The sequence below is a fragment of the Poecile atricapillus genome, chromosome 22 (assembly GCF_030490865.1).
Source record: "Poecile atricapillus isolate bPoeAtr1 chromosome 22, bPoeAtr1.hap1, whole genome shotgun sequence".
NCBI classification, from domain to species: Eukaryota; Metazoa; Chordata; class Aves; order Passeriformes; family Paridae; genus Poecile; species Poecile atricapillus.
Window position 1 is genome coordinate 5,728,227 of NC_081270.1, and position 26,471 is coordinate 5,754,697.

A 26,471-nucleotide genomic window follows, 5' to 3' on the forward strand; every position below is an offset into this window, starting at 1 on the left:
ATCAGCATCACACTCTCCCCTCCTCCCTGAGCGCTGGCACAGCCACACAGAACGAGCACTGCAGGCACAGCCCCCAGCCTGCCCCTTCCCAGCGATGGGCAGGTGTGACAGGCCCCTTAACACCCCCATTCCCAGTGGCCTAGGCTGAATGGTGGCTGCTGTGCCCAGGGTGAGGGACATCTGCCCTAGAGACACCCACAGTTTTGCTCCCATCACTGAGAGTCACCTCACAACAGCAACAGGTGAAGTCTTGTGGCACTCCGAGGTATTGTCTCAGATGATGCCAAGCAAAATGCCTTCTGTGTTAACTACCCTACTGCAGTGCCCTGAAAACGTCACCCAGAGCTACACAGGACCCCATGGAGAGACAGGAGGAGGCTCTTGTGCTCACCTGCTGAGTGCTGCCCTCTTGCTAGAGGGGTCCAACATCCTGGACCGACTTACCTGGAATGAAGGCACCTCCCCGTCTCCCGGTGACACCATCTGCCAGGGCGCAGGGACGCTGGCATTGAGTGAGAATCTGTAGATGGCTGGTCTTCCCTTGCTCCTGGACTTGGAGATATACACAGTCCCCTGGAGCTCTGAAGGAAACAGAGGGCATGAGGTTTGGTGCTACTTCTTAAATCAGCAAATCCTACAGACACAGGCAGAGCAAAGGAGGGTTGTTATTCTCTGCTGTCTGCTCTGGGACACCAGGCACAGCCTCTGCCTTCTGGCAGTGCAGCACACCTTTCAAAGGCTATCACAAATACACCCTGAGCTGCAGTAATTCCTGGTGGCTTAATGATTCATGTCATCTTGGGACCTGGCCCAGTAACTGTTTTATCCTCAAAATCCCCTGCAAACTGAATTTACTCTCCTGTGACCTGCCAACAAGGTTGTGAACAGGACTGGGATGTGAACTGTACTCAGATCAGAGGGATATGACACCAGACAATGCTGCCAGCTGGGTTACAGGACCATGTCCTAGGGAGCAGTAGGTATTCAGGGAAAGGGGGATTCTAAAGATGCTCCATACATCCAGCACCAACCTAGGGCTCAGTGGGGCAGGCTCTGAAGAGAATTATTCCCCATCAGCTATTCAGAGAGCATGTGCTTTAGTTTGTACCCCAGTGGATCCTTGAGCCCTGGCTGCTAATGTGGCCAGAGCCACCATGCCCCACTCACCTTGCTGCCCTGTATCACTCATGCTGCCTTTGCTTCCCCAAGGTGACCCTGAGCCCCTCTTCTTTTTTTCCAAGGAAGTTCGGATGTTGTTCTGCAAACTGTGGGGCTTTTCCTGAAACAAACCTGTCCCACAAGGTTAGTCAGGGAGGCCAGAGTGAATGGCATGAGAAAAGATGCACCAGGCCCGTGTGTACCACAGACTCTGCAGCTGAATACCAAACCCTGAGCAGGCAACACAGACCCTCAGCTGGGCACTGACATGAGCCCAGCACTTATGAGTAAAAATAGTCAGTTTTCATATCAATCCCTGTGAAGGGATTGCTCCAGAAGAAATATTCATGCAGTTCATGGCTAAAGCAGGGAATACTTTTCTGAATACCCCACTCCTACAGGCAACTCAACCATCCCATTCCCAATGGGTGCCTCCTTTCCACGAGCTCCATCCGATGTCCAATGAGATATTTGAACATTGTAGGCGTCTGCCTCACATTTCAACTCCTCCAGTCCAGGACTTGGGCCAGGCTGGGCTGCACCCACCATGGTTTGGGGATCAGTGTTCTCACCTGAGCAGGTAATGCAGGAGATACCTTCAGCACTCAGGTTGTATTTCAGGTCCAGGAGCACCTGGATGTTTGTGTCTGGCCGGAACAAGACTGGAGCACGGCTGGCTGGGTGGAGGCGGCTGGCAAAGAATATGGACAGGAGCAAAACAAGGAGAAAGAGCCCTGCAAGGAGAAACCTGGGTAAATGTGGGACCCTACGTGCACCTCACACATGCTCAGAGAGCAGGGATGGTATTTTCAGCTGGAAAAAGAACAGCCACTAAAGCACAGTGGCAGCAGGGCTTTCTTCTCCCCATGCCTGGAAAAAGCTCCATCAGGATCTGCCACTTTAGATCTGAGTGAGAAGAAAGGGATGGAAAAGTCCCTCAGGGACTGAATGTTCTGGGAGCACTCTTCCACTGTGTTAGAAGCTGTCTCCCATGTCCCTTTTCCCACCTCTTGTCACTAATAATCAAGGCTTGGAGACTGATTGAAATGTCAAACCCCCTAAAATCCATGTAGATGCAAATCTCCTCCTTCCTTACCCACAATCACCCATCTGCTCTTCACTGCAGACCACAGCACCCAGTGTTCCAGCAGCTCCTGCAGATGAGTTATCAAGTGACCCCTGTTGCTCTTCTCTGCAGAGAGCTGCAGATTTTCTGGCATCACAGACACCAAGGGGACATCCCCCATTTCCAGGGAGACTAGAATAGAGAGAAATCAAAAACAGTCTCAGTTTCGTGTCTCTCAGAGCTCTCTGCCCTCCTTTATCAAACCTTCTGCAAGGTGCCGTACTACTCACTCAAGCTAAAGAGATGGAGTAAGACCCTGGCAGAGGCAGTGATTCCAGCATGTTATAAGCAGCATCTTTGTCAAGTCACTGCCATGCAACAGCTACAATGTAAATCCATAGCTCAGTCCAAATCTGTGCTTCAGGCTATTCTTTGCTCTACCAAACCCCACAAACGTTGTCCATAAGGTCACAGGGACACTGCATGCTTCTTGGGCCAAGCAGAATTTGTCCCTGTCCTACTAAATTAGTCTTCCTGCTAATTACACACAGCTGACCTCTTCCTGACTGCAGCCTGGCTCCTCCCTGATTCTCCAATCTCCAGATCAGGGATGCCAAGGGAACTGCCCCCTTCTCTGTGTGTGACAAGTGGGCACTTGCTGTGCTGGGATGATGCCTGGCACACTGCAAACCACAAACCACGCTTGGTCAGCGACTGGAACAATCTGCTTTGCTTCTTCACAGTTCCCTGATGCCCAGGGGCCCTGGAGGAAAACATTCTGCTGTTTGCAGGGAAGAGGGGGATTATTTCCATACATCACCACTGCATGTGGCTCTGGCATACTAAAGAGAACTCACAGAGCCAGAGCTTCTCTGCCTGCCTGTCAAAGGCATCTCAGAGCCCACTCTGCAGCAAGGGCTCTGCACATGCCATGGAACTGGTTTAGTTATCTCCAGCTCCAGTTTGCTTCCAGGCCTGAAAGGTACTCACTGCTGTTGGGGGTTTTAAAAGGATGAGATTCCAGCAAGTTTTAAAAGCCAAGTACAAGAGAGCACGACCTTTTTCTTGCCATCAGGGCTGGAAGGATTATCTCCTGCCAACAACAGACAGGGAATTTCTGGGCTTTTTTTCTAGATTGCTTATGTGATATCAGGCAAGACACTGCCCTCTTCATACCATGATGATGGAGCTGCTCTAGGGGGCTGATGCTGGAGAACAACAGTGCTCTTTTTCCTGCTTCCCAAATGCAGAGCTCCAAATGGCAGGGAAGAAGGGAAAACTTTACTCCATGTATGAGCTGTCCTGGTGTTATGGATTAGATGTTTCATGGCTACATCCATGTCACAATCAGTGATTCCAGGCAGAAAGCAGACCACAGTGGACACAGAGAATTAGCAAAGTAGTTAAGAAAGCATGCATTGACACTCACTGAAGATCCCAAAGCAAAGTTACAAAGAATACTGAGTTGTGACTCCTACAACCTCCCATGATGGCTCCAGTTTACACTTTGGGGTACTGAGGCAAGGACCAGTGTCAGGGGTAGGGAGAACTGCAGGATGCAGAGGGCAGTGTGATCCCCTAAAGGCAGCGCACAGCACACACATACCAGGCTCCTCCTCCACGCTGAGCAGGGGGATGTCATCATCAAGGTAGGGAAGGGTCTCTCTGCCTGCTCTGGAGGTGGTGTCTGAGGCAATGAAGAGATCTTCAGCCAGGTGCAAGGCACTCTTTTTGGTGCACTTCTGGCTGCAGCTGCATTGAAGCAGGAAAGGAGACAAAGGGAAGAGTTTTAAGCCACATACCCTGTGAAGAGTTACCAGTGGGCTCCTTCAGTGGCAAGGAGCGCAGCAACAGCCTGCTCCAATAAACTGGAAAGACAACAGGCACTGCCAGGAGCAAATTCCATTGCTGAGTGCTGAAAGGGCAAGGGCTGGGCTGGATTCACAGAGCAGGGCTGAGCCATGGACACTGGGTGCTGAGTGATGGGACTTTCAGCAGTTCATCTCTCTTCTAATGAATTAAATCAGGCCAGGTCATCTGCAGTGCTAAAGAGCAGGGGAAGAGGAAATGTGCTGACTTTCAAACACAAATCTCCACGTCCTGCTTGTGCTCACAGGCAGGAGCAATGGTGATCTGCCTGCCTTGCAGGGCTTGTGTCCACTGCTTGAAGGTTTAGTTGTGCATTAAGGCTCTGAGGAAACAAATGGTCCAGTACTCCATGGGATTCAACCAAGAGGATTGAGAGAGTGAGACTGGGACTTGACCCTTCCATTTTGCTCCATCCTTCTGTCAGAGCCAAAGCCAAGCTGCTTGAGGGGAATGAGGACAAACTGACATGATAGGGAAGGAATTTGCAAACCTCCTTGACTGTAAATTCCACAGCTTCCCACCCATAGGCTCCAGGGCTCACCTGGCTTGGCAGGAGCTCTCTAATGGGGACACATAAAGGGTCCATATTCCAAGAGCAGCTGGCATGGTGAAGAGCACAGCTACCCAGCAGCAGGACACAATCAGTGACATGAAGAGTCCGAAGTCGTGCACAGCTGGGATCTGCATGAGGAGAGAGAACACAGGGCTGGGATCAACTGGGGCAGGACTGCTGGAGAGGCAGCAGATGTCTGGAGGAACCTCAGAATAGCACATCTTGACCTCAGTCATGATAACCAGGAAACCTGGTGGGTAAAGCACTGAGACAGAGCCCGTTTGATCAGTGGCACAGAAGTATTTCCTTGGATAATCCACTGCCTTACAGCAGGTAAGAGACAGCCCTGCAAGCAGCAGGTCTGGCAGGTTCCTGATCCATCAGGTCTTTTGGCAGAAATGAAAACCCCAAATCCCAAAGGTGCAGGGTACCTGAGAGAAGATGTTGGCAGCATATGCTGCAGCTGTGGTCAGGGAGGTGAAGAAGGTGGCCTTTCCTGCTGTCTGGATAGTGTGGATCATGCGCAGGCGCAGGTCCTTGAGGTGGGTGGCTTGGCGGTAGGTGTTGATGAAAACAAAGACATCATCAACCCCTGGAAAAAGACAGCAGAAATATTGATACCCTGCTCACAGAGGTGATACCTGCTGAAAATCTGATTTCCCCTTTGGCATTTGACCTGCAAATACTAAACTTACAGGTAATGGAAAAGGGCCTGAAAATTCAATCTGCATTTGCCACCATCACCTTCTTCTCTCCTGCAGGCAGAAGGCAGGGCAAGGCAGCACAGGTAAAGCACAGGCTTGGAGTAAAGATGAGCTTACCAATCCCCACGATGACAAAGGCAGCCACACCATTGAGTATACCCAGATACTGGATCCCAAACACGACGTGGTACAGGAACAGAGCCACCAGGCAGCTTAGCCCAATGCTGGCAATGCCAAAGAATGACAGAAACACTACAGCAGAAAAGAAACATGGAGAAAATAATATCTCTGACCAAGCCCAGGAGAACAACACCTCCCACCTGCCCTGCTGGGATACTGGTTCCCATGAGTGTGTTGGTGACAGAAAACAGTTCAAGGCTGCAGGATACTGCTTGCAGACTCTATCCCATGAGGCTCATGCAAAAAATTACATCAGATTTATGCCAGTGTTAGTAAGATGTGCATTCACATCTTATTCCTGATTTCCTGTGAGTCTTTCCCTCACCCTGCCCATAAAAATCTCGACTCTGGAGAATGAGACTGGCTTGCCCTTCTGCATGCTGCTGTGCCACACAGCCACACTGGTGCCAGGGCATCAGAGCCTCTCCCTGGGCTTGCACAGACACAGACAGACACTGCACATCTGGATTTGTGTTAGAACAGGGTAGCTGTGACTCCAGCCTACCTGAGCAGGAGGTGAGGATGTAGACCAAGACAGCTATGCAGCTACTGCTGATGAAGGCCAGCAACATGTCATTGTTGAAAGTCCTCCTCACTTCATAGTCAAACAAATCTGTCCCTCCATACAGCACCTGCACTTTGCTAGGGTAGGAAGATATGAAAGAAGAGGAATAGTTGAGCACAAAAGGAGCAGAGCCCAGTGGTTTAAAGCACAGTTTCTCCTCCAGAGCCAAAGGAGGTCACTGCTCTAATGACCTGGCAGTTCTCTGAGAAAACAGAACAGTGAGAGCAGGTTGAACAAAGTTGCTGTTGGAGGTGAAATTCACACAGGGAAGGGGAAAAATAAAGAGCAGGTCTAATATTTTTTAAATTCCTCCACTGCATGGTGGGTCTTGGGCACTAATAAACAGCTCCTGGAGCTTTCAAAGCCAATTCCATCTGGAATCCTAATCATTGCTTATTATATTAGCACAGCGGATGCAGGCAGAGTGAGAGCTTAATCAGAAACCATATGATTTACCAGCTTCTGCCTCTGGAAGCAGGCTCAGAGCAGAAGTAATCCAACATAATTTAACCAGGACTACAATAATGCTGCACCATAGGAGGCTATCAGGGCTTTGGAACTGAGCCTTGGCCTCAATTCCCTTTTGGCTTGTCAGAAGCACAACCTGCTTTCCCAGCCCATTGCTGAGAATGCTCTGTGGCTGCCTGCATTCCAACCTGCTTCTGAAGATCAGCATCCCTTCGTTCTGGGAAGTACTGAGACTCAGGGGAATAGAAAGTCTGAAGTCTAAGAAGGTACAGAGACTTCTGTCAGCTGCCTGAGTACTGGGATGCTCTTTTAGCTCTTTTTATCTCTGTTTTATCATCTCTCTCACACAAGCACTGAGCAAAGCTCTGTCCAACCAAGTCATACAGACCTGGTGGTTAGAAAAGCCTGCACTTCCTGAAACTTATCCTGCTCTGAGACTCCCCTCCCCACCTCTCTGTACAAAAAGCAAAAGCAGGATTGGATCCACATGTTGAGCAGCCTTGAGTAAAGACCATTTCATCCCCTGCATCAAACCAGTGGTGGCCAAATTCAGAGCAGGAAGGCAGTTCTGTTTGAGTGGTGGAACTGGATTTCTAAGATAGAAGCAAAAAGATCCAGTGCCACACAAGGACTCAGTGGAAAGGCAGGCAGCAGATTCAAACTTTGTCCCCTTTTCATTGTCTCTGCTGGTGTCTCTGGCATGTTGCTGCAGTAGGAAGTGGCAGCAAAGGGGAGCAGATGAGTAGTTTTCTGCCATATGCTCCCCACCATCATTCACAGCTCCAGCTTCAGTGGAGATGCTTTTTCTCCTTCATCTGGAACATTATTCCATGGCCACTGTTGAAGTCTGTCCAGCAGTCCAAGCTAGCATGTCTGGGTGCCTGGTGCCTTCCCAGTGAAGCCAAATGGAACACGGCTATCAGAATGGAACAGGCCCTCCTGCTCTGCTGTGAACCTTCAGGCAGAGCTTTAGCCCTGAAAGGTCTATTCCATCCTCTGCCCTTCCCTCACCTGCACACACCCTCACCTCGTGGACTGCTTGGCCAGCATGGCCACATAGGTGATGACAAAGTTCTGGAACTTGTGGCGCTGCTCCTCCCAGCGATCCTCCACCGAGTAGTAGTTGGGCAGCGGTGCCCCGAAGAGGATCTCGCTCCGCAGCAGGGAGCTCTTCATGTTCTCAGCAGACAGCCCCTCATCCACGTACCAGTAGAACTCGGGGTGGGTCATGGCCAGCTCCAGGGACCCTGCAGGAGAAAGCAGAGCCACTTTTGTTAGGTCCTGCTTAATTGGCTTGGCAAGGCACAGGGTCTAGTGTGCAACAGAGAGACTGGGAGTCGTCCTGTCCTTCATCAGAGTGATGCTGGCTGCTGCTGCTGCCTTCCAGAGACCAAGGAGGGCCAGGAAAACCTGGATTGCAAAGTCTCACATCCTACTCCTGTTCTGTGACTGCTTGTGTTGCTGCCCACACACACTTCCCCATCAGGGACACATCTTCCACCTGACTGACCTGACCCACAGCACCCCCAGCCAACAACACCCCCATCAATACTCCCACTCCTTCTCTTTCTTCTCTTACATGGGGACAAGATTTTCTCCATTACACCTGGAAGCCCAAGAAGTAAACAATGCCTGTGGAAGAGAAGTCCTGGCTCTGCTGTGACCTGCTACCTCTGCCATCTGTGAGGGATGCAGAGATGGAGGCACTCAGCTTGTTCTTACTAAGAGACACTGCCTATCTATTCCCAAAATCCAGCTCCCTCCAGTTCATACCAGAAAGCCCAGGAACTATGCTCTTTCCTGTTTTGGTAACAAATTGTTACTGGAGCAGATGGACTTCATTCTTTGCTTGCTCCCTGCATGGCCCCTGGACAGCCACCCTCTGCAGCCTGGCTTGGGAGACAGATGGAGGGAACATCCCACAGCCACATCACACCCACAGACTCTTCATGAGTCACCTCTTTGTCACCACTCAGAGCCTCTGTTCCAGGAGAGGAGCACAGAACAGGGCCCAGAGCTGGGAGGAGGCGGCAGGGCCTCTCTCCTCCTCTCCTTATAGAAACCTTTCCAGTTGGTGACTCACAAGCTGCTGGAGCAGCCCACAGACCTCTTTAATCTGCTCTGTACCGCAGGGAAGCTCATCCCTATTGTCTTTCCAAGCCCTGGCATTGCTCCAGTTAACCACAACCATCTACAGGGGACAAGGGTCAGCAGAAGACATCTGTACCATGCAGGACACTCCCTCACTTGTCCCTCTCGCTTGCCTGTGGGGGTCTGTGACCTGTGACTGGCACTGCAGGGTTGAAAAGGAGCCCTGGTGCAGAAAAGACAATTCCTGAAGGCACAGCCCAGCACCATCTTCCTCTCCATACAAGGCAGTCACTCCTCTTAGCTGCACACCACAGACTGCCTGAACCTGAGGAGAGGCATTCCTTGAGCATTCCAGCCCCTTGCCCATGGCCCTCAGCTCACCTTGGATGTCAGCGAGGTCTTGTCCCATGCCATCATAGTAAATCTTCCCTCCTCTCTCAGTGGGGAAGAAGTAGGTCATGAGGGAGCTGGGAGGGGAACAGTAGGAGTAAGAACCCAGGGGCAGATCCTTCAAGACCTCGTGGGGCTTCCAGCAGAACTCCCTGAAGCGAGGGTGGTCCATGATCTTGCGCTCAACCTCGTGGATGGTGACCAGGCGCTCGGTGGTGAAGATGTTGTTCTCCGAGTCCCCCCGCGCCAGAAAAATGAGCTCGATGCGCCAGTGAGCGTGTGCCTGTGTGTTGGCACTGATGTAAGTGCTGGAGTAGTCCCAGCGTGGGGCTCCCCTCCCGACCCTGGAAGTCTGGTTTCCTGTGCCCAGCCGAGGCTGGGGCTGCACGGAGCTGGTCCTGACCCCCGGCGGGCTGCGCTTGACCCGCGCGCTCACCCCAAGATGGGAAGCGTTGAGGTGAAGCTGCTGGAGCTGCTCGAAGATGAGCCTCTGCAGGGTTTCTGAGGTAAAGTCAGCCAGGTCCCGGCGGTTCCTCCCCCACGACCCAAACTGGGATTTGAGGGCCAAGGCGAGGGCGTCGAAGCGCTGCGAGGACTCGTGGTTGCGGATCTCGAAAGCGTTGTAGGAGATGTCAATATCCAGGGCAGGGTAGTGCAGGAACATGACAACAGCAAGCACGGCAGGGATGGCACAGCCCAGGAAAAGTATGAAACCAGCACAGTACGGGTTGGTAAACACCCAACCAACAATATTCCAGAAGCCAGACACAGGCAGCGTGACACACAGGGGCCTGACTCTGCACGGGCTTTTCCCACACAACAGAGCACCCTCTTGCCTCTTCCGGGAGCTGAAGGCTTCCTCTTCATCTTCCTCCTCTAGCCAGGCGTCCTGTAACAATGGGTCATCCTCTGTGTCCATGTCAGGCACCTGCAGACAGACAGAGCAGGGCAGTCAGCAGGGCCCAGCAGCAGTGGCACAGGCACAGGCTCGCAGCAGCACAGCCAGGCACACTCCAATTCCCTCAGGAGGAAAGAATCACTCCTTCCAAACCCCACAGATCTGCTGCAGCCCCTGAAACCACAGCCTTGCCATGAGGTATCCCACACTCTGCCTGGCAGAGGAACCAGAGAGGGAGAAGTGACAGTCCCAGAGCCCAGTGCTGTGGCAGAGGAAGGCTCTGCATGGCTCCAGCAGCAGCAGGCATGGGGACTGCAGGGATTCACAGATTCACAGCTCCTGCAGCAGCAGGAACATTTAATTAGCTAACCTGGAACATTTAATCAGCTAACCTGGAACATTTAATTAGCTAACCTGGAACATTTAATCAGCTAACCTGGAACATTTAATCAGCTAACCTGGTTCTCACACCCAGGACCAATTCATGCTACCAGAATGATACGAAATGCTAAGGGAGCATTATCTTCCTCTCCTTAGAACTGTTAATGATTTCCCCCAGCTCTTTACAGCAGTATTCATCTTTCCCATGAAGTGTGCTTGTGTGTGCACAGATCCAGGAGCACACACCCACACCTGCACACATCAACCCCTCCCAGAAGTCACTGTGACCCTGCTCTGGTTCCTGATGGGATATCCACTGACAGCATGGGAAGGGAAAGGGCTGAACAACCTGCCTTCCTTCCACTCCTGCAGGATATTGTTAGTGGAGTGTGTTTTTCCCATTCCTACAGAACAACCGGGAAGAAAATGCAGTTACTGCTTTCATGGAATGAAGGAGGAAACCCTCCCTGATCAGCCCAGACTTGGACAGGAAAGAAAGGGATAATCCCTGGGAGGTGCTCTCCTTAGCAAGGGTCTCCCAGGTTCCCAGAGTTACCCTGGGTGTCTCACAGGGATCCACTGGTGGTGGTCCCTCAGAGCAAAACCCTGACCCTGAAAGTGTCCCTCCCTTTTCTGGCTCCAGGCAGCAAAGCCCTTGGCACTGAATGAATGAACAAACAGGCTCAGTTTGTTACCTGACCCTGGGAGTTGAAAGCAATTTACACACAGGCCAGAAAAAATTTACTAGCTTTGCTGCTAACCAGTGTTTCAGTTTTAACTGGCCTCATGTCAGCAGAAAGATAAATTGCCCATACCTCTTAACTCTACATCCTCAGAAGGCCTAGGAGCTGCATGAACTTGAACTGAGAGGAGAAAGCAATGTGACAAAAATGTTCTCTGGCAGAGGAGCATTGGTGCAAAGCAGCAAGGATCACAGCAAGGATCACAGCAACCTCTCTGGCTCTGGCCAGTCTGAGCAATGCCAGTGGATTTGCTCACAGAGAGCTCACAGGATCCACAGCAGCTCCCACGGGATTCAGCCTGGTCTGGACAGCATCTGTGCACATCTGGGCAGAGGTTCCCCTCATCACAGAACCTGTGGAGAACAGGGAACCTCCGAGCTCCTGCTCCCTGCTCCAGCCCACACCAAGGAAAGCAAGAATGTTCATCAGTGGCTTTAATCTGCAACTGATCTTGTCCCAAAATATCCCATCCTTCCTGTCAGAGTGAGAGCAGGGGCTCTCCCAGCCCCTCACCCTGGCTCGGCTCGTACTGTAGGACTCTCCCACCTCAAGCTGGACTGTGGAGACAGTGCAGGAGGGCACCTGTGAGCCTTCTGCAGCTCAGGAAAGGAACACACAGGCACCACTGCTGGCCACAGCCCCGCTCCTGCCAGACCTTCAACCCTCAGCAGGCTGAGAAATAGGGAAGAGAGGTCAGCTCATAAAACTCTTCTGTGCTGTTGCTCCCTTCACATGAAGGGCTGAGACAGCAAGAGGAAAACACAGGATGGGTGGTGTCTCTTCAATCCTCTGGAAAGGTTAGGAGTAATCTAGCTGGTTTTAGACTCCACTGAGATTAATATTTAGGATGCATAATCCTAAACAACCAAGGAGTGCCTGAAAGCTTCCCTGAATACACATGGATCACTGTGTGAGCCCTTTGCACTGGGACAAAGCCAAGAGTGTCAAAATGCTGCTGCCCAGGACAGGCATTGGACTGCAGGAGCTGCTCAGCTTCATGGGAACACACACCCAAGCACTTTTGTGCTGCTGCTTGCAAAGCCTGATTTGCGTCATGACAGGGAGGAAGCTTTCCCAAGTCTCTGAATCTGCAAATTAATCCTCTCCTGGAGGATTCTTACCACAGTCCTGCCTTCTCTCTCACACTCTACACTCCCAAACACAACCATAATCCCATCCAAGATGACAAGATACGTGTCCAAAGGCTGCTGGCATGGCACCCCCAAACACAGCACCTTGTCACCCCACACTGCTCACCTGTGCCAGGCATCCCCAGCACACCTGGTGTGTGACCCCTGTCCTTCACTCAGCTGACAGGGACCCTTCAGCCTCTAAGGGACAGCTCCAGGTCACATTGCTGTGGACTGATGCTGCAGGAACCCAGGTGTAAATCTCAGCCATCCCCCCCTGGGCAGGTTGGTGTGTGCCTGCAGGGACCTCCCCTGCACCCCCAACTTCTCTCCCCATGGCCTGGGCTCTCCTTCAACAGAATGGAGTCACTGTGAGATCTGAACAAGCACATTCTCTGTAATTCTCTCTTTAGAAAGAGAGGTTAAGAGCCATAATACTTTCCCATTTTACTGAAGAGAAGGAGGGAAAAGATTCTTATCCTGAGACAGAAGAACCTGTATGTGACAAGAAAGGGAAATGAGAGAGAGCAACACAATAGTAAGGCAGCAGAAAAGGGATCACACCATCTTCTTTCTTAACCAAGTGCTAAATCCTCAGCTTAAGGATGTGATCAGATCTCAGGCATCTCCCTCTGACTTTTCCATCAATTGTCATGGTGAAGCAAACCCCAATTTGTAACACATGGGAACCTGTAATGTCTGGTGACCAACATGTGTTACACTCTAGCTGCAGACTGGCACAAATTCTGGCACTGGTGTGAACTCCAGCACAGAAATTTCTGGAGAAGCCCCTATACACACTCATATGAGTCAGGGAAGGATCAAGACTTGATCTGGAACAGAGGCAAGGGCAGGGTGGGTGGCCCCTGGGCTGTCCCCAGGCTCCCTCTGCTCACAGGGTACACACACGCCTGCATCCACTGAACCATCCATCATCCATCTGAACCATCCATCATCCATCTGAACCATCCATCATCCATCTGAACCCCCTGCAGCAGAGCTGGTTCAGCTCCAAAGCCAGACATGGCACACTTAGCATTGCCCTTGGGGCTCATCTGGCTTTGCCACCTTCCTCAGATCCTGCCTGGCTCAGGATGAAAGCCTATCCAACCTAAAACATGGCAAATGGAAATGGCAGGGGAGATAAACCCTCAAATCATCCAGAAGGGAACTGAAATGCATTTTTTCTGCTTGAATTTTACTTAGGGACTGGCCTGTTTTCCCTCCATCACTTTTCATACTATCCAGAGACTCCCAGCACTGAATCAGGGCCCAATTACTTTTTCAGCTCCAGGATATACACAGAGAACTTAATCCTGCAGCCTTCATTAAAGCTCTGCCTCACTCCTGTGCAAGCTTAGCCTGTGCCTGGTTGAAAGAGGCAGAGGATTAGAACACTCCTTGGAGTCCTGGGTCTGTTTCTTTCGAGAGAAGGCACTGATTCAGCTGGTTTGGGTAGGCATTAAGATTTCTTGGGCTTCCCTCTGCTGTTTCCAAAGCAAACAGGCTTCCTGCAGGCAGGATCCAGCTCAAACCCCAACAGCCCCACAGGGATTGTCACTCCCTTGCACCTCAACCAGGAAAAACACCCATGCAGCTCCCACAAGACAGTTCTTTTTCAGTGACATCTAGGATAGAAGAAAGTCACTGGCAAGTTGGAGAGAAGCAGCGACAGATGAGGAAGCTAATTACACCCGACCTGACTAATTAATGCTGACTTTCACATTAAAAAATCCTCACTAGTGTTCCATTTCAATTACCCAGTTGTTCCTTCCTACAGGAAAAAGGAAGCCTTGTGCAACAGCAAGCTAGAAAGAAAAAATGAAAGAAAGCTCAAGACTAGAAGGGAGGGAAAGACAATTTTTGTAATATAGGAGATTCTCATTGACAAAATAATCAAACTTCACACTGGTTTCTCCCACAGGCAGAGCTTTTAGAGCAGAACCAGCAGTTTTGTGTTCCTATTTATATTCCTGAAATCTCCTGGAGTTTCTACCAAAGGCAGCTTTAGCCCCCTTTGATAGCTACATGAAGTTCCTTATAAGAGGGAGAGAAATAGCTTTTGTGTTTCCAAATCATCCTAAGAACATCCAGGTCCTGCCGAAAGCCACAGAGCTGCACACAGCTCTGGCCATGTAGAACAACTGGAGGGCATCATTAATGTACCACACTAAAGCAGAGCTCCACAGGGACACCAGGACACAGCACCACAGCCTCGCTCTACACTTGAATCACTGAGATTAATCCAGAAGTCTAATTTAAAAACACAGCCAAGAAGGGTTTGCTCAGGTCCCTGTTCTCCCTTATCAACACAGCTATCACCGAGTGCATGGAGTCCCTCTCCCAGTGTAAATTTCATTTCATGAATTGTTAAACAAAACAATAGGGAGAACTGGACATGGTTTTCCTCTAATTGGAGTATTGCACTCCTGGCAAAGTAAAGCAGGCCATGGACACAGGACCCTGAATCTCCTATAATACTTCTCAAAACATTGACTTAATTCAGCCACAGATCAGAACCTGTGCCTGGGGATACAGCACAGACAGAACCTGTTTCAGTGGGATATGAACCCAGAGATGCACATTCTGCTCAAAAGCACTGGTTTGATCTGCTGGCTGAGCTGGCTCCACCATTATTAGTTAAGCAGCTTCACTTTCCAGCTGCAAGCACAACACAACAACAAAGCTTTAATCTATTTTCTTTCTGTGTGCTTTGCATTTCCCTTTCCACTTGCTTTAAATTCTTTAGTAAGATGCAGAAAAACACTGCTTGACCCCAGGCACTTTGTAGATCAGAATGATATCAGAATGCTCCAGCAGCACAGAGCTGTTGGAATTACAGTGTAATTATATAAATATGTGTTTGCTGGGGGAAAAAAAAAAGTTCAACAGAAGTATTTTAAACACACATATATATATTAAAACTCTACAGTCTATAATTCCACTTGCCCACAGAAAGCAAGACAATAGGCAGGGCTGAATATAGGAAAGAGGATTATCAGATCTCAAGCTTTATGAAATCAAGCACAGGCACATGCAGCCTCACCTCTTACTGAGGTGTTCCCTTCCACTGCTGACTGTTGCACCCCTCTCCCACCTGACAGGAACTTTCACACCCTGGCTAAGATAAGAGCAGCTGGAAACAGAAGGATCCATGATCTTAACAGATTAAATTCAATGATCTTTTCCAACCTAAATGATTCCACAATCCCTGACCAGCTTTCAGACTGGACAAAGGCTGCTTAGAGCACTCTCAGCCTTCTGTGTCTCTGCATGCACCTGCCTGTTGTTCCAGGCTTTGACAAACACTGATTAGATCTACTCATAATTGCATGCCAAAAACAGAGAGGAAATATTAGCTGCAAAGTCGAGCACTCACCAGTCAGGAAATGCCAAATTCAGGGCCAACACAGCATCCTTAATTTGTCCCTCTTTCCTAATGCTCTGCAGTGTAGTTTTGCTCCCAAGCTCAGTGTCCAAGGCAAGGACTCTGCCTTCCACCAGTGCAAGCGATGGATGACGCTCCCCAAATCCAGTTATTCCCCCTGTTCTCTCCTCATCATTCAGCGTGTGGCCTCATGCCTCATTTCCTGCACGCCGCTCATGCCTTGCCTCACAGGCAGAATTATTAATTTCCTCGTGAGCTTTTTAACACTGCCTGTCACGACAGAGTCTGAGGGCTGAACAAACGGGGCTGAACTGAATCTTCTCCCAGCATCTCGGGGAAGGAGGGGGTGGTGGAGTCTGCATCTGACAGATGCTGGAGCTCAGGAGATGAAGGAAGACGTAGACATTTATTTTGGGTGCCTAGTTTGACACACAAGATAGCGAAAGAGGGCAAAAATGGGGGCTGTGTGCAACAAACCACAAACTCTGCCGTGTTCTGCAAGTATAATTTGAGCTGTATCATCAAACACAACTGTTATAAATTCACTCGAGAGAGTGTTAAAGTTTAATAAAGGGAAGTTTTATTAATTATAGCAATTATAATTTATTAATTTATTAATTTATTAATTTATTAATAATATAATATAATATAATATAATATAATATAATATAATATAATATAATATAATATAATATAATATAATATAATATAATATAATATAATATAATATAACATAACATAACATAACATAACATAACATAACATAATATAATAATAATATAATAATATAATATAATATAATTAATTAATTTATTAATTAAAGCAAGGGATCGCTTTCCGGCTGTCCAGCGCTGTATTTTGCTTATTGCTTGCTTGCTATAATTAATAAAATTTCCCTTTATTAAACTTTAACACTCTCTCGAGTGAATTTATAGCAACAACCATCACTGTGCAACATAACCTTGATGCTGGTGAGGGATATCCAACCTCCACACTGAGAGCCAAATTCACACCATTTACATTACCAAAAAGAACCCAATAAATTGCCCCAAAATACATGCTTTAAAGTACTGGAATTGGCACTTTTCAAAGGCAAAGGTCACCAAGATTTACATGCACATTTAGTGCCCTGACATCCTGGGATTGCTGCAGAAGTGATTGAGCACTTCGCTAACATGCTTGTCACTGCCAAAGAAAGTTAATTTCCTGATAAAATAATTTGCTTCTGGTTATTGTAACTAATGATTGTAGGTGTCAGAAGCAGTGTCTTGGTTATAATCTCACAAAACGTGCCTGGCAGCCCTGTGCCATGTTTACAACTCACGTTACTTGTTTGTGCTGGTGATAAGCGCTGCTGTCACTCAGGCATGTGGCACTTTCTGCAAACAGGTACCAAGCAGCTACAGGCTCTGATATGCTTCAGACATGACTTACCTCACACTACAAAAATGACTGTGATTTTGTCTGAACCCCAGCCAGTTGTTGCTGCTAAGTAAAGGGATTGTTTCTGGCTCAGCTGGGTGCCTTGACACATTTCAAAATCCAGATCCCACCTGCCAGGGCCCAAAGGAAGAAGATTCCCAAAGGTATGTGGATTCCCACACTCCACTGCCTACCCCTAAGCACCTGTGCTCAGAGCAAAGCTTTTACAGATCATTAAATGTGGATGGCTGCCACAAACCAGGGCCCTGCTATCCCACCAGGAATCGCTCCAGGAAGGAATGGCAGATCACAGGAGGGAATCATCAATTCCCAAGCCAATGGAATAATCCCCAAAGCTTGTGTGCTGCTGTTTTACAGATACACCCCAGCTTTACACATCACTGTCACCCTGAAAAGGAAAGCCAGATCCTGCTGGCAGAGCCTACCAGTCATTTATTATTCTAACCCATGCTCAGTCTCCCCAGTTTACGTTCACCACGGTGTTATAGATACATTTTATATTGTTGGCTTTTTGCAAATATTAAAATGAATGTTATGTGTATAAGAATGAGAAATTTTGTCTTTATTTCTGTTATTGATGAAATTTAGCAATAGTAGTATAATACATATATGTTAGGCTATGGCATAGTATTAAAATAAAAACTGCTTTTGTTTATATAACCCAAAGATTGAGGAGAAAAAAAAAAAAATAGCTGGAGAACTCCTGCATTTGTAAACTCTCTTACCCAGATGAAGACAGCAGTGACCAGAACTCTGGGGGAGGAATTTATTGCATTTCTGGTATCAGAGAATGTAAATCTCGATGGTGCCAAGAAGATTGATCTATTGGGAAGGGGGCAAGAGAAAACTAAACAGAAGAACACCAAAGATCCTAAGAAGAATGGATGAATATGTATGAGAATTTATGGATATGTAGAAGGGTTCTGTTTTTAAGGGACAATCCTTTGTTAGTAAGGTGAATGCAGAGACATCCGCCCATATCTGTATACTTTATTTTTTTCTCCTAATTGTTTTTTTATTAAACTTTTAAATTCTATAAAAATTATGTGAACCTCGTTTTTCACAACCAGCACTGATCTCACTCTGTGCTCAGCTGCAGGATTCCCATGCAGACCCTGACCCCTCTCCCCACACCCATCCCTTGCAGTGAGAGGAAGGACACAGACCAGGGCTGCCTGTGCAGCCTCATCCATGTGCAGTTCTCCAGCAATACCCTGCAGGTGTGCAACCACTTCTGGGACTGACCAAAACACCCTCTCCTAAAAAGCTCCTCTCCACAATATTCATCCCTGAGAAGGAAAAATTCTTCCTCACCCTCCACCTGAGCTGTTTCTCTCAGCAGCTCAAGCAGCAGAGGAGGCTTTGCTGGTTGTGGTTCTGTGGGCAGCAATTTGAGAGGTAAGGCAGGAATTCCAACCTGTGCTGCCAGACCTTCCTGCCATCCACAGCACAGGCAGCTGCTTCAGCTACAGCTCTTGCCACTCCAACTTAAAAAGTACAATGAGGTTAAAAGAAAATGTTTCAAGTGTTCCACCTGAAGAGTGCACTTAGCCAGCTCTGCTCCTTGTGCTCTGACCTTCCAGAAAGAGGAGGAACAGGCACAAAGTCCCATCTGCACGTGTGGAGTCATGCAGGTCACACTGCCTCGCTCCAGGTTCTACCCATTTCCATGTAATGGATCTAAAGGTCTTATTTTTCACTGATACAATTTACTGACATCAGAAAGGGCCAGATTTGGAAGGCTGTAAGGCTGCAATCTGGGGTGAGGACACAGCTCCCCTGGTATTTCAGTCACATTCACTTCTTCAGCAGCGCTTTCCACACACCAGCACGAGAGGAGTGGGGTATGGATGCTAAATCTGAACCAGAGTGCCTGTACAAATTACAGGCTGCATAGCTCCTCAGTCTTACCTAAGAAAGTAGTCTGGAAAAACATGAGAAAGAATTAAAACAATCCTCAGGGACAGAAAACAGCCTTGCAGGTGTTGTTTTCTATCCCTTGTTTTCTTTGCAAGAGAAAGTCAGGGGGTGTTGTGCCCCACTGACCAATGATGGTGATGTAGCAGTTTACTGACCAATAAGAGTTTCCTTTCTGTACTTTCTACGTATCAGTCTATAAAACAGAGCTGAAGCAATAAACTAGAAAAAATTCTCCTGAGTAACTCCTAGAGAGTCTGTGTCGTCTCTTCCCAGCCGTTCCTTAATAGAGCGACAGTGGGGGATCTGTAGCACTCTCCCAAAATGAGGGAGCAGCAGGAATACTGAAATACTCATGCACCATCCCAGCTCCATCTGTGGCACAGACACAGCCTCCTGTTTCTCAGAATGTGAGGGTGAATTCTGGGGGGAATTCATCCCTGACAGCCACTACAACTGAGTGAGAATAACTGCAGCAAAACATTCTTTAGAATGACCCATGGAAAACTTGCTTCTGGATCAGGAGGGACTCACACAGCAGCTTTTAGCTGGCTGGCTTTCAGCAGCCTGAAAAGTAGGATCTGAGCAGGTATGTCTTTCTTACCTCCCACACATCTCTCTCTCCCCCAGACAGATGCAGCTACCTGCTCTCCTCCTATGAAAAGCCAGTGCTTGTGGAATTAGATTAATTAGCACTGCTATTTCTCATCTTCCAAGAATCAGTGAGCAATCTGGAAGCAGATGTGCGATATCCAGAGGCTGTAGAGCCTCTAGTGCCACACAGCTCACTGCTCCAGAGCAGGACCTGGGCAAGCACAAGGTTTTTCAGAATAGAAGGAAAGCTTCTTGAGGGGAAGATGTGGAGACAAGACAAGCTGCCTCAGTGCCTGAGCAGCAGGTCAGCAGATCCCCTGCCAGTACAATGAGTTAAAGCTTATTGCCAGCTGCACCAGCCATGCAGAAACTCACATTAAATATTACTACAGCTCAATGAGCACAGTCCTGCAGACCATTAGCAGAGGAGGGGGCAGGGTCTCAGAATAAGCAAACAGGCTTTAATGACACATTTATGTCAGAAAAAGTCCAGGATGCTTCCGAATACAAACAAGAGACACCATGAGCTGGTTCCTGTTAGTCACTGTGCAAGGGAAATGTTGCTTGCAGCAGCTCCCAGAAGCTGCCAGTGAAGCCACGTCTCTAGGATACAGATTTAGGCCAGCAGAACTGAGCTGAGACAGCAGGAATGTCCCTCCTCTCTGCCCTCTTCTCCTCCCTTCCCAGCACAGACCTGGAGTATCACCCTGAAATTACAGCCTTCTGATTGTATGGAGTATTGTATTTTCCTGTTATTTATCCTTTTGATTGTTTATAATGTTGCTAGTTTCTTTGTTCATTTTGCTTTTTTTCTTTTCTTTTTGTTAAACCAAAAAGGGTGAGATGTCACCCTGAAAACTCAGCTTCTGAGCTTGCTGACATGGTTTTCTAAGGACTTTCCCAGGACAGTAACTGTAAACATAGATATGTGGACATTCTTTCTGTTCCACGTCTTGTGATGGGCATCTCTCATGGCCAGTGCAGTGAGAAAGTGTTATCCTGACCATCCAATCCCTGGCTGTGGTCAGAAACCTATAAATCCTGGGAGGAAAAATAAACTTTCTCTTCTTTTCACCACACCTTGACCTGTGTGTGTGTGATCTGCTCATCTTCAGTGGTAACACTGGAGCTCTGTGATCTGAAGCAGTCCAGAAAGAGGCAAACATCACCCTTGTCCTTATTCCCTTCTGCCACCAAAGATGAGGATTCACAGGAGCCACAAGAGCTGCACAGGACCTGCTCCTGAGTGACAACCAGCCAACCCAAAGGGACAGGAACTGCCACCTGGAAGGCTCAAAGAATTTCAGCCAATTGTTCCCAGCTTCTTACTGCATCCCACATTTCCAGACAGATGTTCTCAGGCTGAGATGCTACTTGTGCCATCTCAAATGACCAAGTCCTGCAGTTAAAACACCAAAATGAAGAAAAGAATATAATTTGTGGCTCTACTGTGTAGCTTTTCCAGCTTTCCTGAGGCAAAGCACATCATCTGCTCTGAACTGCTCTCAGATTTTGGAGTTTGAGACTTCCATCCTTTCACAACATGCCTTGTTCAAAATGGGATTCCCCTTCACAAGGAAACACAGGCTATTTTTAGCAAAAACATTTGTAAACTGATTTTCAAGGGACTCACTCTGCAGCCCTGTGTGGATGTGGAACTGTGTCTGGCCCTCTGGAAACCAGGCTGTTGGCTGAGTACAAGAGGAAAATCACTGCAGGCACTTCCCAAATCAGCCAAAGAAATGGAAGTGTAAAATCAGGATCCACAATACAACCAAATAAACAAGCAGGTAGGCAGGCTGGTGTACATGCAGGAATGAATTTAGCTGCATATAAGCCAAGATTTGTATCCAGAAGAAATTATCTCCCCCACAACACATCAGAAATACAAGGGACTGCAAGAGGTCTGTAAAGGAAACGTCATCAAAATCTTATTTGTCTGCTACTTACAGCAGAGCTCTCTGTTATTGGCATCTAAACAAGGCCAGATGCTTTCCTGTGCCACAAACCCAAGCTATGAACTCTGCAGTTCCTGGGAGGAAACCTGCACCAAGGAATTGGCTCCAGACAGCAGATTTACAGGAATGAAGCTTTGCTTCTTTGGCGTAAGCACTGCCACAGGGGATGAAACATTTACCTGCTGATATATCTTGTTCTCAGTTGTTGTAGACTGGTGTTTTATAGCTCCCTACGATGCTGCAGCTTTTCTGCCACGCTCTGAGCACAAGAACATTGGCACCACAGACCAGAAATGGACCAAAAACCACCACAGAGCCAGCTCAGCTGCACATCTCTGAGCCCTGAGTGAAGGGACAGAGCTGAGGTGCAAGCCTTAGGATGAGGAGAAAGAGAAGGGATGGCCTTGGATGTAAAATTCAGCTTGGATGTGGAAAGAAATGGCTTGCAGCATGTACATCAGATTCTGAGACACTCCACTGAGTGAAACACATCCAGAGAGTGATGCTCTGGATGTCCAGTCCGGTCTGGATGGCAAGTCCAAGGCACTGGCAGGTGCTCTGTGGGTCCTGAAGAAGCCCAGCCTGGAATGCCCAGAGGTTGGAAATTGCAAATGTTGGCAGGAAGCACCAGAAGGAGCAGCTTTCACATGGTCCAAGAGCTAGTCTGAGCTTTCAGGCAAAATAAATTTAGCTTTAAAAACAAGTTGATGTCCATATTGTCCAGACTCCCAGTTTAACTGGAGCCCATTGTGTTACTGAGTCACTTTGATGCTCTTGTGGGCTCTCCCCATTTCAACTCAGCTATAAAAACTGGCTTGGAGATTAAACCTGGTGCCTGAGTTTTAGCTGGAGAGCAAGTGGGAAGGTGTGCAAGGCAGGAGGTGGAAGGAAAGTGGTGGCAGTGGAAATATGAAGACAAATGGCCAGGTTTGATTTATAAGCAGGAGTCAGGGTTGCTTCAGGCATCTCCCAAACATGTTAAAAATGCCCCATTGGGCTCTAGTTCAAACCTGAGTCTGTAGCCCCATCTACCTCAGTAATTCATTTCCCTTGTTAAAAGGAGGAACAAAGAGAGAACTTGTTTGATTCAAGAAATCAAGTGTGCTGCATGTGCAGCAGAACCCCAAGCACCAGAAGGGCTAGGTGCTATTCTGTGGGGGCTTTTTCCAAATTGTCTCCAATTATTTTAATGCAGCTCAAAGCAGCTCATTCTCAGCTCCTGGGTATAACACAGAGCCAAGAAATAAGCCAACATCCCCCTAGGAGCAAAGAGCACTTTGTGCATCATGTATCAGAGACTGCATAAACCCTTTGCAAACACCTATCAAATCCAATTCTTTATTGCTCTAGGGAAATGGATAGGATTATATGCAAGTTCACAAATGAATTAAGCAAGGTTCCACAGTCAAGCTTCATCTCTGATGGAGTTCATCTGTTACTTTTGCTGATTTTCACAGAAGCTAAATACAGACCAAGCAAATTATAGCTAACATCATTCAGCTCTAGTTGCCAAATGAGGAGCAGCAGTGTCACATTTGAGAGTGACACAGAGACCCTCTGACATGCTAGCCCAAAATCAGCCCAGTGAGCTCAGAGTAAAACTAAAGATCCCCCAGAACATTCCTCTTTGTTCAAGTCAGAGATTTCTGCTATGCAGAAATAAGATGGGGAGTCTGTGGCAGTATCAGAAGGGATGCCCTGAAGCCCAAATTAGCTTATCCCAGGTAAGATTCCCAGTAACATCCAAAGTGACCTCACTGAGTGACTGCAAGTGAGATGCAGCTGCAGAACCAGACCCCAAAAGCAACAGCATTCACACCTTCAAGTCCAGGCAGAAAAATCAGGCTCACCCTTAAATCTCCCCTCATAAAGCAGCAGAGAATCAAGGCCAGCAGAAGCTCAAGAATCAGATGACTGCCAGTGTGTCTTTCCACCACTTTTAAACACACTGGCCTCTCCCCTTTCTGCACTATGAAACATGAGCTGCCTTCTATTCTGGAGAAGCTGTTCTGTATTAACAGAGCTTGGCAAAGATCAGCAAGTGACTGTGCCAACTTTCAAGCCTGCTGCCTTTAAGGCAGATGGCAGGGAAAGTATCCCAGCCTTGTCCCCCAAACCACTTCTCCCAGCAAGCAGAGAGAACTCAAAAACAGGAAAAAACGGTGAGGTATCTGTGAAATCCTAATTTCAGTGCAGGAAACAGCCTCTGTCTGGGGTGTCCTGCTCTGCAGTGGGTGTGCTGCTGTGAAAAACGATGTTCACATAATTTTTATAGAATTTAAAAGTTTAATTAAAAAAAAACAATTAGGAGAAAAAATAAAGTAAAGTATACAGACATGGCCGGGTGTCTCTGCATTCACCTTACTAACAAAGGATTGTCTCTTAAAAACAGAACCCTGCTACATATCCATAAATTCTCACCCATATTCATCCATTCTTCTTAGGATCTTTGGGGTTCTTCTGTTTAGTTTTCTTTTGCCCCCTTCCCAATAGATCAATCTTCTTGGTGCCATTGAGATTTACATTCTCTGATACCAGAAATGCAATAAATTCCTCCCCCCAGAGTTCTGGTCACTGCTGTCTTCATCTGGATAAGAGAGTTTACAAATGCAGGAGTTCTCCAGCTATCTTTTTCAGTCTTTGGGTTATACAGACAAAAGTAGTTTTTGTTTTAATGCTATGTCATAGCTTAACATTTATGTATTATACCACTATTTCTAAGTTTCATCAATAACAGAAATAAAGAAAACTATATTAATACAACAAATATTTCCATTCTTATACACATAACATTCATTTTAATATTTGCAAAAAGCCAACAATATAAAATGTATCTATAACACTTCTGTCCCCACAGGAAAGCAAAGGCTGCCAGAATCTGCAGGCTCAGAACAAAGGCACAGGTGGCACTGGAGTTTTGATATGTTGAGTTACAACCAGAAGGAGGAGATGTCCTGCCCCTCTGAGTCGATGATGCTGCCACCATGAATAAAATCAGCACTGCTAGTGGCTGTGCTGAACTTTCATGGGAAGGTAAATCCCTCTGGAGCAGCTGGCAGGACAGAATCCCCAGGTGCTACCTGAAAACAAGAGCTGCAGGTGCAGAGCATCCTCTGGTTCCCAGCAGCAGAATTGCTCTGCCTTTCCCACATCAGATCTCCCAGGGGCAGTTGCAGTCCCTGGGGGTTCAATTCACCCCAGGAAAGCGAATCACACTGGCAGAGCAGGCACAAGTGGACTCCTGAGCCAGAAAGGCTGAGTGTCCAGCTGTGGTGAGATCCCTGTCACAGGCAATTGCCTTGTTCTTGCAGGAGGAGAGGCATTCCTGCCTCTAAGCAACCAAAATGAAACCTTTGAAGCTTGTTTTGCCAACCTTTTTGTGCCTGTATTTTCTCCTGTTAATGGTGTGGCACTCAGTTATTAATATTTTCTGGTTTCAGTACTATAAAAGTGTGACTGAATAGCCATGCTCAGGCCTCAGGAAGCTTCCCTTAGGTGCTGCAGAGGTTTAATGACACTACAGCAAGCAAGAGAGTCAAAAATAACATGGAGATGGGTGCAAATGCTGCAGCTCATGCCTGAAGCACATTGCTATCAATGGAACAATTTACAAACTCACACGTAGTTAAGCTTTGCTGAAACCTATCCTGGACAGGGGTCAATGGAAAGTCTTTTGCTGCCTTCACCTAGAGCTGGATTAAACACTTAACTCTTCCTCTGTCTCCTCCATACTCCTGAATTATTCATTACGGCCCAGACACTGCAATCCATAGTCATACTGAGCTTAATCTGTCCTTTAAATTGACTTGCATTAGTCTGAGTCACAGGCACCACAGCCTTTTTCTTCAGCATCCTCAGTGAATGCAGCAGAGCTGTTCACGAAATGAGGCTCTGCTCTGGAAGAGGGGGCAGGATCCTCTGCAAAGGAATCGGTAAAGGCAGATCTGAGAGAAAATTCACCCCGGTAAAGCTACAAGAAGATGAATGAACTCAGGTAAATCTGTGTGAAATCAATCATTTAAAGAGATAGCCCGTTCTGTGGTATCACACGGGGGGAGATTGAGTGAGTTCTAGGAACTAATATTTCACTGCTCAACTTCATCATGAGGTCTGAAAACATTCCCAGGCCCCTGGCCACACACTGACAGAGCAGAACGAGTTTTCACACACACCTTGAGAGGGGCTGCTTATCTCTGGAGAGAGAGAAACAGCGAGGGATGTGCAAAAGAAGCAGGCAAAGGACATCTTCTGCTCTTCTTGACTGGCACAGAAGCAATAAAAAGTGCCCAGGACTGCTGTCACCGAGGAGGAAAGGAGAGCTCCCACTCAGTGGAAACTCCTTCCTCTGCCAGGCTCTCAGGCCACTCCACTTGCTCCAGTCCTAAAATCCCCTCCAGCTGCTCAAACCACAGATAAACTCACATCACTCCAGAGCTGATTACCTGCACCTTTCACCACTAAACCCAAATCTATAGTCTGATACCTCTAAACAAACAATGGATTAAAAAAAATAAGCTAATCAGGTAAGTAAAAGGAGAAATATTTCGCATTGAGAAATGTAATGGGATTTGATTTTTTAGAATGAACTAATCTGTTCAGTTCTCATTTATGTTAGTGCTTGATAAAATTAGAGGATTAAACCAATTGTATGCTAAATACTTTATGCTGAAGAGAGTCCTGCAAGGATTCACTGCATGCACTGAGACAACAGCATCACCCAGAGACCCTGGGACTCACAGAAGGATCTGTTCAAACTTCAGAAATAAAAATCACAGCTTATCCAGATCTTCCATATGCACCAGGGTATGAACTTCTATCCCACTCCACTTTCACTCAAGCTTAATTATTAAGTACTCATACCCAACAGGCAAGTCTTTGTATAAGCAGCACTTATCTGGGAGCACTGGCATCACAAGAGGATTACAGATGTGCTCTGGCTTTTTTGGATGCAAAATGTTAACACTGTGTGCATACC

The 26,471-nt window shown here is 47.6% G+C and overlaps 1 protein-coding gene across 1 annotated transcript in view; it reads right to left on the minus strand.

Moving 5' to 3' along the window:
* Nucleotides 1-23,378, minus strand: part of DISP3 (dispatched RND transporter family member 3) — a 30,846-nt gene extending 7,468 nt beyond the window's left edge. The window contains exons 1-12 of the mRNA XM_058855274.1: nt 23,347-23,378; nt 9,036-9,972; nt 7,591-7,810; nt 6,036-6,172; nt 5,468-5,602; nt 5,078-5,238; nt 4,635-4,774; nt 3,831-3,976; nt 2,255-2,416; nt 1,731-1,892; nt 1,168-1,290; nt 445-581 (exon numbers count right to left, since the gene is read on the minus strand). Of these exons, the coding sequence (XP_058711257.1) occupies nt 445-581; nt 1,168-1,290; nt 1,731-1,892; nt 2,255-2,416; nt 3,831-3,976; nt 4,635-4,774; nt 5,078-5,238; nt 5,468-5,602; nt 6,036-6,172; nt 7,591-7,810; nt 9,036-9,972; nt 23,347-23,364 (2,478 nt within the window). The 5' untranslated portion in view covers nt 23,365-23,378. The remainder of the gene's footprint in view (nt 1-444; nt 582-1,167; nt 1,291-1,730; nt 1,893-2,254; nt 2,417-3,830; nt 3,977-4,634; nt 4,775-5,077; nt 5,239-5,467; nt 5,603-6,035; nt 6,173-7,590; nt 7,811-9,035; nt 9,973-23,346) is intronic.
* Between the last annotated feature and the right edge of the window lie 3,093 nt (nt 23,379-26,471).